Source organism: Carcharodon carcharias, chromosome 22 (genome assembly GCF_017639515.1).
Source record: "Carcharodon carcharias isolate sCarCar2 chromosome 22, sCarCar2.pri, whole genome shotgun sequence".
Lineage (NCBI taxonomy): Eukaryota > Metazoa > Chordata > Chondrichthyes > Lamniformes > Lamnidae > Carcharodon > Carcharodon carcharias.
This window is the reverse complement of record NC_054488.1, coordinates 35803433-35820995: the sequence shown is the minus strand read 5'-3', so window position 1 is coordinate 35820995 and position 17563 is coordinate 35803433. Positions and strand designations below refer to the sequence as shown.

At 43.8% G+C, this 17563-nt stretch overlaps 1 protein-coding gene across 1 annotated transcript in view; it reads right to left on the bottom strand.

Moving 5' to 3' along the window:
* Window positions 1-17563, bottom strand: part of LOC121293660 (alpha-1,6-mannosylglycoprotein 6-beta-N-acetylglucosaminyltransferase B-like) — a 1251241-nt gene that overhangs the window by 989139 nt on the left and 244539 nt on the right. The window contains exon 11 of the mRNA XM_041216828.1: window positions 15531-15657. Coding sequence (XP_041072762.1) covers window positions 15531-15657 — 127 coding nt within the window. The remainder of the gene's footprint in view (window positions 1-15530; window positions 15658-17563) is intronic.

Genomic DNA, 17563 nt, shown 5'->3' with positions numbered 1-17563 from the left:
GATCACTGAAAGTATTTGAAGAGGAGAAGGATAGGTTTTTGTAATGTTGGGGAGTTGTGGGCTATGAGGAGCTGGCATGAAAGAGGAGTTGAGGCCTGGGGCAGTTCAGTCATGATCTTTTGAATGACAGGGCAGGCTTGAGGGGCCAAATAACCTTTTCCTGCTCCTATTTCTTCTGTTCTTATGTAATCTGGGAGTTGACAAAAAGTTCATGGACTTTGGAGAAGAAAGGAAGGTTCAAGATGAGGTGTTCATTTGCAAGGATAGAGGGATCAAGTGTCATTTTTTTGAGAAGATGGGTGATGACAGCAGCTATGAAGGAGAGGAGGCCGGCACCTGAGGGGAGAAAATGATTAATAAATAATGTCAGCTAACATAGGAGCCAGGAAGGAAACATGTATGGCCAGCAGCTTAATGGGAATGAGGTCTGGAGTACATGAGGTAGGACCATCAACAAGATGAGCTCAGGGTGGGCATGAGGAGAGATAGGCGAGAAACTAGAGAAAGGTGAAAATTCAGGGTTAGGACAAAGGAGAATGTGAGAGGGAGTTCCCTCAGTGGGCAAGGAAAGGGAGCAAAACAACAGAGACAACTAATAGTTTCGATCTCTGTAACAAAAACGACCATAAGCTCATTACATTCATTGTTGGAGGTGGTGATGGAGAAGGCAAGTGAGGATGGTTAAAAAAGATGGTTTGTTGAGTGGAAGGGAAGTTAGGAGTTATCTTTGCCTTCCTGGATGATCTTTGAATAGTAAGCAATTTTAATGATGGACAGCATTGCCCATAATGTTTTAAATGGTCTGGCCAGTTCAGGCAATGAATGGTTAAAAGCGGGGAGTGATTAGGGTGAGAAGTTATAATAGTTTTAGTGGGGACAAAGACATCAAAGGTGGTGGAGAGGATGTGATCAGTGAATCAATAACTGTCGTGGTATCATGATCAATTAAAGGCCAAAGATTTGATGGTTGGGAATTTGAGAGTGCAGTGCTAAGTGACTTGAGGGAGCGTTTTTTCCAGGACAAACATGAAGAAGTGGGTTCAGGAGGAAGGAGGGGAACTGGGTAGAAAGTGATACAATGAAATGATCAGAAATTGCATCATCAGTGATAGTAATGATAGGGAGACCAAAGCTGCATGAGATGACATGACCAAGGGAATGGGTGTGTTTGAGTGTTAAGAGAGTTCATATGGAGGGAGAGATGTAGGACCGAATCTTTGCTCCCGAGTGGGGAGCACAGAGTCAAGAAAGTTCTCGACTCTGCAAACAGGACTTGAGAAAACTTCAGAATCACAGAACTGTTACAGCGCAGAAGGAGGCCATTCAGCCCATTTTGTCTGCACTGGCTCTCTGATTGAGCATTTCACCTAGCGCCATTCTCCTGCATTCTCCCCATGGCCCTGCACATTGTTTCTTTTCAAATAATCATCTCATTCCCTCTTGAATGCCTTGAATGAACTTGTCTCCACCACACTCTCAGGCAGTGCATTTCAAAGATCCTAGCCATTCGCTATGTGATAAAGTTTTCTCTCACATCGCTTTTGCTTCTTTTACCAATTACCTTAAATCTGTGCCCTCTGTTTATTGATCCTTCTGAAAATTAGGAACAGTTTCTCCCTATCTATCTTGCCCAGGCCACTCATGATTTTGAATACTTCTATCAAATCTCCTCTCAGCCTTCTTTTCTCCAAGGAAAAGAGTCCCAACTTCTCCAATCTATCTTCATAACTAAAGTTTCTCATCCCTGGAATCGTTCCCGTAAACTTCTTCTGCACTTTCTCCAATGTGTTCACATACTTTCTAAAATGCGGTGCGCAGTCCTCCAGCTGAGGTCAACCATTGTCTTATATTAGCTCGACATAACCTCCTCGCTTTTGTTCTCTATGCCCCTATTAATAAAGCCTAGGATACTGTATGCTTTATTAACTACTCTCTCAACCTGTCCTACCACCTTTAATGACTTATGCACATATACACCCAGGTCTCTCTGCTCCTACACTCGCTTTAAGAGTTGTACCCTTTGCTTTATGCTGTCTTTCCATGTTTTTCCTACCAAAATGTATCGCCTCACATTTTTCCGCGTTGAACTTCATCTGCCACCTATCCGCTCACTCCACCAACTTGTCTTTGTCCTTTAGAACTTCTACACTATCCTCCTCACAGTTTACAATACTTCCAAGTTTTGTATTATCCGCAAATTTGGATATTGTTCCCTGTACACCAAGGTCTAGATCATTGATATATATCAGGAAAAGTAAGGGTCCCAATATCAACCCCTGGAGAACTCCAATATAAACGTTCCTCCAGCCTGAAAAACATCCATTAACTGTTACTCTCTGTTTCCTCCGCCAATTTTGTATCCATGTTGCTACTATCCCTTTTATTCCATGAGCTATAACTTTGGTCACAAGTCTGTTGTGCGAAAACCTTTTAGAAGTCCATGTATACCACATCAACAGCATTGCCCTCATCAACCTCCTTTGTTACCTCTTCGAAAAACCTGCCTGGAATGTTCCAACATTCATTCCAGGGGCAGGGGATAACGAGAGGTGGGCCCGCCAACCCCAGAAGTAGTGGAGAGGCGGAGGCAGGTCCAGCATGGGTTACGCAACTTGGTCAGAGATAAAAGGTAAGGTGTCCCTCCGTGAGGCAGGAAGTGGATGGAGGTGCTGGTTTCACTTGGAGGACATCAATCAACAGTCAAGTGAGTACGAACTATAATAGTTGTCCAACTGATTGCTGACACTCGGGCAGATGGCCCATCATGGGCTTTCCATAGGAATGGCTTGTTCACATTGTAATAAAGGAGCACACTCAATCAATTTAAGGCTGGAAAAGCTTCACAAGACAAAGCCTTGGAGATGGCAGCATCTTGGCACCATCAGCTGCTCACTACATTCTGTATTGATTTAGATTACCATAATGCCTCAGGGAATCACTGATATGCACCACAGTTGCCACAATCCTTTTCCCTTGCACCTACCCTCTTTCTACCCATCTGTCACGGGGCACCCATGCAATGGACCCTTGCAGCTGCACACTCTCATGACAAAGCAGTGAGACTTCGAAGGGGGCAAGCCAGCAGGGTAGTTAGTATTGGGAGCACAGCATACGATCTGGGATTGACAGTAACAAAATGCAGGCAACTCTGCATTTGTCCAGACCCATTCCCCCACCTCCCCCCCCCGGCCCCCCACCACCCCAACATTAGACATTGATGCAGTAGAGAACATGGTTTATGTATGTAAGCAGACAAATATGTGTGATTCGAAGCTGGAAGCCTTATGTGTCTTCCTACATTTCTCATGCTAGAATGTCTCAAAGAAGAGGGGCTGTAGAAGAAGTAGGAGGGGCTGCACCCAAATTCAGTGACCAAGACCTGCAGATCCAGGTGCAAAGACGATGTTCCATTTTATACCCACTTGGCCAGCGCAACCCACCCTCAGACCAAGTGGCATGGCAGGAAAGCCAACACCGTGAGTGCAGCAGGAGACCACAGATGTTCATGGGTACAGTGTAGGAGGAAGTTCCATGACATGCTGTGTTCTGGTAAGATGAGGTGTTCGGCACAAGCACATAAGTGATGCTTTACATCTGCACCTATGGTGGGAGACCTGGCATATACCCCTCCTACAGCATGGAGGCTTCTATGTTCAAGCTGCTCCTGTGAGTGCATGCATTAGGGTGATGTGAATGTACACTGTGCTACATTGCCAGAATCAAGATCTTTGTCCTTGGCAGCACTCTATATTATGCCAACAGTTGTATTTGCAGGACAAGAGGGCACATAATGCCAAGAAGATGGCATGGGCTGGGGATGAGTCCACAAGGCTATGGGCGATCAGTGATGTGGAGGAGACAGCAATGGAGGTTGCCAGGGTGCCCCTCCAGCTGGTTGTAGGGCATGGCGAGTTACTGCTAATGGCAGTGGTAGAGGCACTTTGGAACACGGTGGTAATGGTGGAGGTGATGCTGTTAGTTCACTGAGCCCAAGGATATGTTGTTATGAGTGGAAGTGCGATGGTTGGGTTGCATGTTAAGGGCACTGCAATTATGGTTAAAGGCAATGGTGTGTTTCAGAGTGTGCTCGAGGTAAAGGGCTATAAACTTAATGTCTCACACAGGTCCCAGCATCACTCGCTCACCCTCCGGACCATCTCATCCCTTGGGCATCAGGAGGAGAAAGGGATGTCTGAGGCAACAGCATCACATCTGATTAGCCCACACTCCATTAACAGATACAAGTACCTTGGGGAGATGTGGTGCACGTGAGTCAGTAGCACAGGATGAAGGGCACCACACCAGACACTACGGAGGAGGTGTTAGAGTCAGGGGCATTTGTAAACAGTTCTCCACAGAGGAGGGAGGAAAGTCACTATGATGCTCCAGTGGGCAAGGACGGAGGTCCTCAGGAGTCACCTTTTGGGAAACAGTATTTGGACCATCAGCAACAGATGTGTGGACATCTGGTAGGTTCCCTGGGATAACGCGAGCTTAAATATTGCAAGTAGAGGAGTCTATGGTGGTGAAGAATACCACCTTGTCTTGGGAGCTCAACTGCATAAGTTCTAATCTTGACAGAATGGCCAGTCTCATGCACAAACACATGCAGCAACGCTTGGAGTGGATGCAAGTGCAGTATAACTCCTGCAAAGGGTACAAGGCTCACTCAACAACCTGGAACAGTCCACTCAGAGTGTGAGCACTAACATCCACGGAATACATGAGGAGCTGCGTTCCCTGAACAGGACAGTCACACTGGTGGCGCAGTGGCTGCTGGAATGGATGACTGCTTCACACCAGCAGCCAGCACCAGCTAACCCACCTGAAGGCCAACGTAGGAATATGGAGATTAGTGAGGAAGATGAAGGTACTAAGAGCATCTCAGCAACCTCATCTTCAACTGCTTCCCCAGTCCCTCAGCCAGAGCCCTCATCTGCTCTACTTGTGCCAGTGACAACGGCTGCCCCAGCAGAAAGGCAGAGGCCACAGTCTGAAATAGGTTCCTAATGGCTATCTGCATGACGAGGCCGGCAACCAAACTCCTCAATGCCAGGTGCAATGAGAATTGAGCAGCCTGCCTCCACCTCCTCTGAGTCAATACAGGGGGCACTTTGGAGGAATATTTGTGACCGCTGTGTCACCTTGATCACTAATAGGTTCACCACTGTAACACATCATATCACTTTGTACATATCATAGTTAAGCACTTCTTCAATAAATACAACTATAGTCAAAAATGTCCTGGCCTGTTTCTTTACACTAATACCCTCAATGAGAATGTTAACAGAATAATGGTGGTCCTTACCAGGGTCACTGAAGACTGCATATTGTTCTAGCTCTCATTGAAAGCATCAGGAGAAGGGGTGTGCCAATGCATGTCCGGCAGTGGAAGGTTGCTTCCTTCTCCAGACCTTGAGATAAGGCAGTCGGACACCAAGGGTTACAGATTGAGATGCTCCTTGCAAGGCAGTAATCCGCAATCTGTATGTCAAAGATGCCATGTATGTTCCAGGGAAGCATGTTTGTGTTGTCTCCCCAATGTATTGGAAGCCTTTGTCTTCCAGGTGGTAGATGCCATGGTATCACAGGGAGCTGTGGTGTCTGACAGCACTGCATGTTACAGATGTCATACACCCCTGAAATTGAATGCTGGTTGTGGATGGATAATGTGCAAGGTAATTAAAGGAGCTGTTATGATACAGGTGTGGCCTTACCCTGCAAAATGTGCAGTAGCTGCGGTAGTGTTAGCACATACAATCATATTGTGATCATAATCACAATCCTATCAATTCGCAGTTACAAATTCCTCAGGATGGGTAAGTTATACCAGCTTCCAAGGTACTGTGCACAGACATCCAGGAAAGCCTTGTTGTGGTCACACACCACCAGCACATTCAGGGAGTATAAGGATTCCCTGTTTACAAAGGTGTCAGATTGATCAGTTGATGCACTTGTGGCGATGTGAGTGCAGACAATAGCCCCCCTGCATCTGAGGGAAGCCTGCTAATTCCACAAAAACCCTGAACTTGTGTGGCTGAGATGCCACATCCATCAGAAAATGAATGTGTTGCCTCCAACCGAGCAAAGAGAACATCAGTGGCTGCCTTGATGCAGCTGTGTGGGGCTGACTGGGACATGTTGCAAGGTTCTGCAGCTGAGCCCTGGAAAGAGTCAACAGCATACAATTCAGAGCCACAGTGATTCCTAATAGCTACTGGTAGGACATGAGCATCAGCTGACTGTGGTGCAAGATCTTGCTGGACCTGGCACATAGGTCAGTGACCAATTCCCAGGTTAACCTGAGCCACCTGCTGCATTGGTCTCAGACATATCGAGATATGACCTCCGCTGTCAGTAGACCTTTACCTCAGGGTAAGGCCTGGTTGTCCTCCTCCTCCTCCTCCCTGGCCAGTCCTGTGCTGCTTCCAACCCCTGGAAGCTCTGAGGCGCTGGGTGAAATTTTTTAAAAGCTTTCCAAAAGGGCACCTGACCTCTCCAAAGAATTCTGGTAGGTTTAGGCCTTTTCCTCAAATGGCTAGAGCCAAGAAGTTATGTTTCAGAAGCCCGGGTGATGAAAATCACTTCTAACCGAAAGCAGCTGCACTTATAAGTGTGCCGCTGCCTCCACGAACTGTGCATGTGTAGAGTACAACCTGCCCTCGTTCCTCCCACCACCCCAGCGAAAATGCTGCTTGCCAGGTTTAGGTGCAAGATTTCTGGAATCGTGGCTACGACGCCATTTTAGCTAAGGCATGGAGACCTTCTTTTTTTAGCAAAATTCAGGTCTTAAAGAAGAAAGAACAACAGTAAACTCAGAGGGGAAAGAGAACAATAGTTGTTGAGTTGGAGGTTGAAATCACCAAGAATGAGGAGTTACCCAGTGCAGAGACAGAGGGTAGAAAGCAGAGAAAATATCTCAACGAGAAATTTGGAATGATACTTGAGAACAAGATTTTTAAATGAGGGATGTGAAAGGTGAAACATGATGAGGTGCTCAAAAGAGAAGTGAGTAGGAGACAGACCAAGGTTTGATTTAGAGATAAGGCTACACCACCACTGAGACAGTTTGAGCATGGCAAGCAGTGGAAGCCAGGCTGAGAAGCTTCATTAAGGGGAAAGTTGTCATCAACCCTCAGTCATGCCTCTGTAGACCTAAACTTCTATGTAATCATCCACAATAAGCTCAGGGACAGCAAGGGTTTCATTAACAAGGGAATGTACATTTTGGAGGCAGATGAAGAGGTGTACCACTATGCTGAATTTATATTGATTGATAGACTCAGTGATTCCCAATTTTTAAGAACTGTGTAATTGCTTACTTGTAGCAGAAGTGAGGTGAGAGTGACTGCCCTTGACCTCAAGGTAGCATCTGACCATATGTGCCATAAAACAGCCCTAGTAAAAATTAAGATAATGGGAATCAAGGGGAAAACTTTGCATTAGATGGAGTCATACCTAGTACAAAAGAAGATGGTTCTGGTTGTTGGAGGTCAATCATCTCAGTCCCGGGATATCACTGCAGGAGTTCCTCAGGGTAGTGTCCTAGGCCCAACCATCGTCAGCTGCTTCATCAATGACCTTCCTTCCATCATAAGGTCAGAAGTGGGGATGTTCACTGATGATTGCACAATGTTCAACATCATTCACGTCTCCTCAGATACTGAAGGAGCCCATGTCCAAATGCAGCAAGACCTGGACAATATCCAGGCTTGGGCTGACAAATGGCAAATACCATTCTTGCCATACAAGTGCCAGGCAATGACCGTCTTCAACAACAGAGTATCTAATCATCTCCACTTGACATTCAATGTCATTACTATCACTGAATCCCCCACTATCAACATCCTAGGGTTTACCATTGACCAGAAACTGAACTGGACCAGCATTATAAATACTGTAACTCCAAGAGCAGGTCAGAGGTTGGGAATTCTGTGAAGAATAACTCACCTTCTGGCTCCTCAAAGCCTGCCTACCATCTACAAGGCACAAGTCTGGAGTGTGATGGAATACTCCCCATTTACCTGGATGAGTGCAGCTCCAAAAACATTCAAGAAACTTGACGCCATCCAGGACAAAGCATCCCACTTGATTGGAACTCCATCCACTAACCTAAACATTCACTCCCTTCACCAATGACACTCAGTGGCAGCAGCATGTACAATCTACAAGATACACTGCAGCAACTCACCAAGGTTCCCGCGACAGCACCTTCCAAACTCAAGACCCCTACCACCTAGAAGGATACAAACAGCAGAAGCATGGGAATATCGCCACCTGCAAGTTCCCTCCAAGCCACACACCATACTGACTTGGATCTATATCGCCATTCTTCACTGTCACCGGGTCAAAATCCTGGAGCTCCCTTCCTAACAGCACTGTGGTTGTCCTATACAACATGGACTGTAGCAGTTCAAGAAGGCAGCTCACCATCACCTCCTTCAGGGCAATTAGGTATGGGCAATAAATGCTGACCTAGCCAGTGCGCCCATATCCCATGAATGAATAAAAAAAAGTAACTAGAAATATTCTGAAGACTAATGTATTTTGACAGAATTCTAGGACAAAAATTGCTAGAATCAATGGCTGCATGTACATTCCCTACATAAAAGTGCCCTGAATTTACTACCTAATAAGGAATCTAGGTATGAAAAGCCAGTACCCAAGTTATGAACAATATAAATGGTTTCAAGTGCAGTGTGGAATACTCTCTCTGAGGATGAGGATTAACACAGTAATATGAGGGACAGCTAGCATTATTGCTGACATTTCCAGAGGGATACATGACCTATCACTGTTAGTTTGTCACTTAGCTATGAAGTAGAAATGTTCCAGTTCACTGCACTGTCATCCCTCAGATTGGAATTCTTTATGCATTTTGACAAGGCAGCCTTCTTATCAAAGTGCATCCAGTAACATTTATCAATCAGGAGATGTATGAGTAATGAAAAGAGAACTTAAAATTTGAAATAACTGCACAGAAATTACTGGAAAAAATATCAGCATCAGCCATTATTAATGCATAATAAATCCCAACATTTTCTATCATGGGAGAGATACATTGCAATTTGCAAATCATCACAAATTACTGGACAATTTACACAACTTCTCATTAGCCTCTTAAAAATGAGAGCTTTTCATAAACCTCCCCATGGGTGCCACGAAATCACTAGATTTGTGCCGTAAATATGAATGAATTTCACCGCAGAAAGTTAGGACTTGTACTCCATGTCATAAGGATCCTGGTAATCACAACATTTATGGTCCTCTCATGCTGCTCAACCTCAAAAGACCCAAAAAAGGGAACAGTTGAAACTATGGAGTCTCACTCCTGTAGGTCATAAATTGTTTTCTAAGAGGCTCTTTATATTAAAGCATTTTCTCTTCCTTTCCGATTCTTCTAACTTTCTCTCTTAATCCGTTTTTTTTTTAATCTCTTTCCTTAAGGAGTAATCGAGATGAAAAACAAATCAGATTAACAGAGAAAGTAAAAAGTGTATCTGCAAATAAACAGGAAATCCCAAACTGACTACTGACAATGGAAATGGATGTAAAATGCACAAATAGATTTTACTCCACAAAACTAACTTCTTCCTGCTAAGAATATATTGTGCTATTTACAAGCACATTCATTCAATAATATGAGCAGGATAGAATAAAATAAAGGACACAGGACATTCTTCTGTTTAAATAAATTCCAATTATACATATTGTGTTGCTGTTCAACATACAACCTTCTTCAGCTATGTGTTATTGCGGAAACCAATTTGAACAATTACCCACTCAATGAACATCTGTTCTAAGACATGTAATATAAAGCAAAACCAAATGGACCTTTTTAAAATAAATAAAAAATACAGAATTGCTGTTGAAAATTTTTATCTTGTTGATTTTTTTATACCTTATTTTTATTTGTGTTTCTACTTCATGTCTATGCTTCCTGATAGGAAAATATAAATTGATGCAGTTTGACAAAATGGTCATCTTGTCAAAATACATAGAGTTCTATTGTGAGGGATGACAGTGCTATGTAACTCAAGATTTAACAAAAAAGCTTCTGAAAACCTTGAGCTTATTTGAGTGTAAACTTTACAAGAGGTTTGGATTTCAGCCCCACATAATTCTATTAAAAGAGATGCACTCATACTTCTGACCTTGTACAAAAGCAAACCACTGAAGTTTGAAACCTTCACTGCAGGTAAGGTCCTCAACAGAAACATTTTTAGAGTGACATGCCAACAGCCTATGATTATTCAGAGAAAGGATCAATGTAAAAGCTTTAACAGTGGCTTTATAACCAAATTCCTTGCTCTGATGTACTGCAGTTTATATTGATGGAATTAGAAACAGTCATAAACATTTTGAGTCATATGGACCGAAAGTAAGGTTAGAGAAGAAGCATAACAAAAGCTAAATTGGGAGTGCAGCTCTTAATGGAAATTAAAGTATTCTTATGTCTTAGGAATTGCTGATGTGACCTCAGTGATCACAAGTAGTTTTGATTAGTACTATGGAGACACCATGATGGGATACAGTTACATTGCAAGCTGCTGGGCAATTTGCCGCATTACTGGGTATGTCTTAGAGAATGAGGAACAAAGTACATTGTAATAGTTAACATACAAGAAACAATTAGTCACGTTATGAACTATTGTCTAAATGTCTAAAATAATATCTTATAATTATATAAAAAATATCTAAAAAAAAATATGCTGATCTGCTGCAAATTTGCAGCCTTTTCCATTTCTATTTTAGCTTTCCAGAATTTGCTGTTTTTGTGCATTTTAGCAAAGCATACATTTGGTTTCGTGGTAAATAATGGGACAAAGCAGGTTAACAATGGGCACCAAGAGTCCTCCATGTCCCATTCAGTTTGTGAAAAATGAAAGCCTTGGTTGTGTAATAAGCCAGTCCTTCATTCTGTTCCTAAGAACTGGTTTATATACATTAATCTATTGGCTGTCACTTATGGTCACTGACATAATAGCTGCCTGAAACGGTACTAACATTACCTGGATATTGCATTAGCAATGAACAAATGGCACTTGCCATCCACTACATTTAGAGCTCCCCAAAATTTCTGAGTGGCAATTTAGTGTCACCAGCATCTGCAATGCTCATTACAATGGATCTGTGGTTTTTGCAAACATGGCAAACAGTGTATTTACTCAACCACTGAGACTGAAGAGTCCTCATTGAGACAAAAAGGCTGAATTGTCCTAGCTACATGGATACAGGTTTGGAGGTGATGGAAGAATAGGAGGAAACTGTGTGGGTCGGTTTCTATCTTCTGGGGAATTTCCCAGCAGCAGGCTGGAAATAAATACAGCAGCCCGCTCTACAGAGACAGGCAGTCAAATAGATCAATTAGGGCCATGAGAATGAGAGGTGATCTTATTGAAACTTACAAAATTCTTACAGGATTCATGTGGATAGGATGTTGCCCCTTGCTGGTGAGTCTAGAAACAGAGGACACAATCTCAGAATAAGGGGTAGGCCACTTAACGCTAAGATGAGGAGGAATTTCTTCATTCAGAGGGTGGGGAATCTTTGGAATTCTCTACCCCAGAGGGCTTTGGAAGCTCAATCACTGAGCAGAGTCAAGACAGAAATTGATAGATTTTTGGATACTAATGACATCAAGGGATATGGGGATAGTGGGGAAAATGGAGTAGAACTAGACAATTAGCCATGATCCATTTGATTTGGAGCAAGCTTGATGGGTCAAACTGTCTACTCCTGCTCCTATGGTCCTATATTTTCTGATGACAATGGCAGTTTCCCACAATTGGGGAGGCCACCCCCACCCCAGACAAGTGTGAAGCCCGCCAACTGCTTGGAGGCAGCATCTTGGAAGGAGGTCGGTGGACCTCCACAGTCTGCATTAAATGGCTGCATCAAGAGGCCTGCAAGGCTTACAGAAGCCCAGGAGCATTTGCAGGTATTCTTCTGATAGCATTATTCCTCCAGCCTGAGGCCCCGCCTGACACTATGCCACAGAGTATAAACCAGTAAATTTGTTTATTTAATTCAGTATAAAATCGTGTGCAGAAAATTAATGACAGGAAAAGGAAGATGGCTGTAAGAGAGAGACAACAAACACAAAGGAAAGGTAGAAATCTTAAAAGTTCTAAATTTTAATTTTGGAAAAAATCTTCAACAAATTTACAATCTGAAGGTATGAGGCCCCACATTTGTAAACATGAATTTTCAATGCATAAAAGGTTGTTTGGCAGTAACAAAGGCTTCTCATGCCTTTAGAAATTCACTTACACTTAAATGGAAAGCCTCAACTTTTTTCTGGCATGTGTAGCCAGCATCTCATGCCAAATTCATGCCCTCACATTTTTTTCAATGCCCAGTCTATCGGTGAGGTACTGGTGTCTGTGGAGCTTGAGAAGCAGGGTAAATCAGACAATACTTCCCAGGTTTCTGCATTTTACTGTGCCTCTATGGACAATAGAAGTTAACTGATTTAATACATAACAGTGAGCACTGATAGTCTCACCATTATTCTTAATGCAAAATTAGGGCCATAATTTTCTGTATTCATGGGCTTAATGTGTGCACTAACAACATAAATGCACACAGGGCACTCTATATCAGTTGCAATGAACATAAGCCTGCTAAAGTAGAACAATTAAACAATGTACATATTGAGATGACAATATATCTCTGGAAGTGAGTTACTGTGTAGTTATTCAATTAAAGAGCTCTAATGACATCATAGATTGATGAAAGAAAGTGAAAAAAAGCTTCATAACAATTACATCCCGTCAGAAATAGCTCTTGGTAAAAGAAAACTGTGTTTGATACAGAAATGTTTTCCTGTATTCCTTTGACAACAATAACTTGCATTTAAACAGCACCTTTTAACAGCAAATACTGCTTCAAGGCATTTAACAGAAATATAAGAACAATCAAGACACAGCAAGCCATGGTGGTAGAAATAAAGATCTGATTGCAAGTTTAGTCAAAAAGATGGAGGTGGAGAGAGACGCAGAGGCATTTAGAAATAGAATTTGAATGGTGGAGTGAAATTTGGGCAGAATGTACAGGCCAGAGTTGGATGACCAAAGAATGCATGAGAGGTTGGTGAAGGTTTTGTAGGTGAGGCTGGGTGGAGATTTCAATACAAGGACAAGAAGCTCAGATTCAATGCATTAGGAGACACAGGCAAATATAGGTCAGTGCCAGCAAGGGGGATGAACAAGTTTACATAATGCAGGGCAGGATACAAGTGCCTGAGCTTTCAGCAAGCTAGAGTTTAAAGTCAAATCGGGGTCAACAGGAAGAACATAGGAGAATGCCATAGATGATATGGATTAGGATTTTATAAGCAGTGATGGCAAGGCATAAATGGCCTTCGATGATATTGTGCAGGTAGTATGAGTCAGAAGTTGGACAGGATGTGGAATTTGAAACTTGGCTCTGGGTCAAACAAAGTATCAATGTTATGAAACTCTTGCTTCAGAACGAGCAAGTGGCCAGCAAGGGGATGCAGTTCAAGGGAGTAAAGTTAAACCATCCAAGGATATTGAAGGAAGTGAGAGCAGAAATTGCAGGGGCACTGGCCATAACCTTTCAGTCTTTCCTTAACTCACGGGAGGTGTCAGAGGACTGGAGAATTGCAAACATTACACCTTCATTCAAAAAGGGTGGTAAGGATAAGCCCAGCAATTACAGACCAGTCAGTTTAATTTCGGTGGTGGGGTAGCTTCTAGAAACAATTATTGGGATAGAATTAATAGTAACATGGAAAAATGTGGGCTGATTAGGTAGGGTCAGCATGGGTTTCTTAAGGTAAAATCATGTTTAACTAACTTATTGGAGTATTTTGAAGAGGTAACATAAAGGGTTGACAAGGGTAATACTGTTGATGTGGTGTGCATGGACTTCCAAATGGCATTTGCTACAGTGCCGCACAACAGACTTGTGAGGAAAGTTATAGCTCATGGCATAAAAGGGACAGTATCAATGTGGATACAAAATGGGCTGAATAATAGGAGACAGCGAGTAATGGTTAATTGATATTTTTCAGGCTGAAGGAGGGTTTGTAGTGGAGTTCTCCAGGGGTCAGTATTGGGACCCTTGCTTATCCTGATATATATAAATGATCTAGATCTGGGTGTGCAGGGAACAATTTCAAAGTTTGCAGATGATACAAAACTTGGAAGCATTGTAAACTGTAAGGAGGACAAAGCCAAGTTGGTGGAGTGGGCAGGTAGATGGCAGATGAAATTCAATGCAGAGAAGTATGACATGATTCATTTTGGTAAGAAGAACCTGGGGAGACAATAAAATAAGGGATACAACCCTAAAGGGTATGCAGGAGCAGAGGGACCTGGGTGTATATGTGCGTAAATCATTAAAGTTGGCAGGACAGGTGGAGAGAGCAATTCATAAAGCATACAGTATCTTAGGCTTTACTAATAGGGGCATAGAGTACAGGAGCATCTTAGGAAGGATGTGAATGCATTGGAGAGAGTGCAGAAAAGGTTTACAAATATGGTTCCAGGGGTGAGAAACTTCAGTTATGAAGATAGATTGGAGAAGTTGGGACTGTTCTCCTTGGAGAAGAAAGGCTAAGGGGAGATTTGATAGAGGAGTTCAAAATCATGAGGGAGCTGGACAAAGTAGATAGGGAGAAACTGTTCCTGTTTGTAAAAGGATCAAGAACGAGAAGACACAGATTTGAAGTGATTTGCAAAAGAACCAAATGCGATGTGGGAAAAAACTTATTGGGGGATGAATGATATCCAGGACATTAGAAGAACTCCCTGTTCTGCTACAAATAGTGCCCTGGGGTCTTGAATGCCCACATGAACAGTCAGAGACTCAATTTAAAATCTTATCTGAAGGACAGTGAGTCAGCCAATGCAGCACTGGAATGTCAGTTTAGATTAGGTGTTCAATAGGGTGGAGTGGGCTCACAATTTTCTAATTCAGAGACAAACATGTCAACAATTAAACCGAGATTAAGTTAAATGCAATATTAAGTACAAAGTTTACTTGGAAAAGCTCAGTAGATGATACACAGACTATACAAGTGAGAAACATACACAACCTTTGCTCTTCATTATCTGTCAATCAGAAGGACTGCTGTTTAAGGGAAAGCTATAGTAGAAAAATGCAATTAACTGTAAAGCATCTGTATTTTCTGACAGGAATGCTTACTTTACAGGAATCTAATTTTAATAAAGACAGGATCATAATTTCTTGTATATGTTGATAAGATACCTAAAAGCCAAATATTCATTTATCTGTGAAATAACTTGTTTTACCCTAATAGTAACAAATGATGATAAGTTACAATTAATTTGGATACAGTATAGATTTGTTTAGGCATTATTAAAGGGCTGATTCATAAAAATTGCAATTTTTCTTCTTAAGCCAATATTTCTGCCTTCTCTTTGAACAGCATGCTGGTATGCATGTTTTAAGAATGCTGGTTAGCATGTAGCAGCAAGGCAGTAGTCATATCAAAATATTCAAGCTGTTAATACTGTTCACTTCATGTTGGAACTTACTGATTTAAAGCAGAGCTGAGTTCTTCCAACTTTCTGAAGTCACTCACATTTTCCAGTTTCGCCAGCGGCTCCATCCGTTTTACTATTATTTCCAGCATATCAGTCATTTTCTTCAGCACACGAGATTCTAAACCAACTCCTAAGAATGCACAAAATATCACTTTATCAGTACAATAATGAAACAATGCAGTGAAAGCTAAGAACATGGTAAACAGAAGCTTTGGTGAGTTTATGCTGGAAAATAGGATTTAGGAAACATAGGGGTGAATTTTACAACACCCCGTGACCATAGCTGAAGTCGGTGGGGGAGTGGGGGGGGGGGGGTGGGGGGGGGGGGGGCACATAGAATGAAGCCAGTGGCTAACCCGCCAACTTCCTGCTCACCCCAGCCCAGTCCACCATATTACTGGGGGCAGGTAAGGCATCAGGCAGTCCACCCGCACTTAGGCTTATTGAGGCCCTTAAGTCGCCAATTAACTGCCACTTAAGGACTTCAGTCCACTTCTGCCACAGATTTTCAGTCTGCAGGCAGGAAGACGGGGGAATGTGAGCAGCCTGGCAGCTTTGACTGGACGGCTGCTGGTGGGCAGGAAAGGCGATTATCCCCTGTGCCCATCAGGGGCACCCACCCCAAGATCATATCCCTTCTCCACTCTTTATCCCTCCTTCCACCCTCTAAAACCTGACCCCCCCCCCTGCTCCCTCCTCGCTGTGGTCTGCCAGTTAGGCCTGTCCCAACTCCTTGGACTTAGCTGAGCCGCAGGATACACGACCAGAATTTTGAGGTTGGTGGGCAGACGCAATTGGCAGGCCCGGGAGCGACCGAGAAACAGCCCACCGCCCGCGATCAGCCCCCCAACCATGACTTCATGCTAGTGGCCAATTAAGGCCCACCGAGCGTGCATGGTGGCTCCCCAATGGTCAGGAAGAGGCGGGTGGGGGCAGGGGCCTATCGGCCGCCAGGTCCAATAGTGACCCAGTGGCCGGTTTAAACCCGGCAGACTTAGGTCCTGGAAGGCTGCCAGCAAGGGAGACACCTTCCATGTTGTCAGCAGGAGATTTAATATTATGGATTCCAATGTGGCTGCAGATGCCAGGCAGGAGGGCAGGTTGGGTGGGCACATGACCCCCCCCCCCAGTTTTTTGATGAGTGCCTCGTGGTCCTCCTGGAGGAGTTGGCTGCCAGGAGGGATACCCTTGTCTCCAGGGTTGGAAGGAGGAGGCCACCACACCTTACAAAAAGAGCTTGGGAGGAGGTGGCAGTGCTGGTCTGCAGCCATGAGGTTGTGCGGTGCACCTGAGCCCAGTGATGTAAGGCGTTTAATGAACTGCTGTGCTCAGGAAGGGTGAGTACTGTGTTGGCAAGGATCAGTGTGTTGAAGTGTTAAGGGATGGCCGTCCCCCATGGAGCTCAGGGTGTTAGAGTCTGTGTTCCAATTGTCAATGACGCTGAGCTGGCCAAGTGGGTGAGCCCTAGCTGCTTGGACCGAGCGTCTTGTGTTCAAGAGCCACGGCTCAGATGTGCCCTGCAAGATGCTCCTCAGGTGGGGTTGGCCAGGCTGCAATGGCGCTGCATGTAGAGAATGGACTAATTAATGCTCTTCTATCCTTTCAGGAGAAGACGGCCCATAACAACACTGCAGATACGAGCAGGATGCCTTGGAGCTAGAGAGGCACCTCAGTCAACAATCCGCAGGGAGGCTGGGGTGTCAGATGAAGGTAAGAGCGCAGTGCACAGAGGTGAGAGTTTTGGATGGTGCAAACATTCTTGTGTAGTCTCATCATTGGTGGGAGCCGCAAAACTGGATTCCCCATTGATCATTGAAAGACAATAACACCATGATGCAGATCTCCATGGTCTTACCAGGGTGCCAGGCATGCATAGTGACAGTGTGATGACTTAAACTAATAACATATCATTGTTCTCCCTTAGGCTTGCCACCATGCACCCAATCGCAGGACCCCAAAGACCCACCCCTGATGCCAGAGGACCACCAGGCTCCTGATGCACCTGCGTCACACTCGCTCTCTGA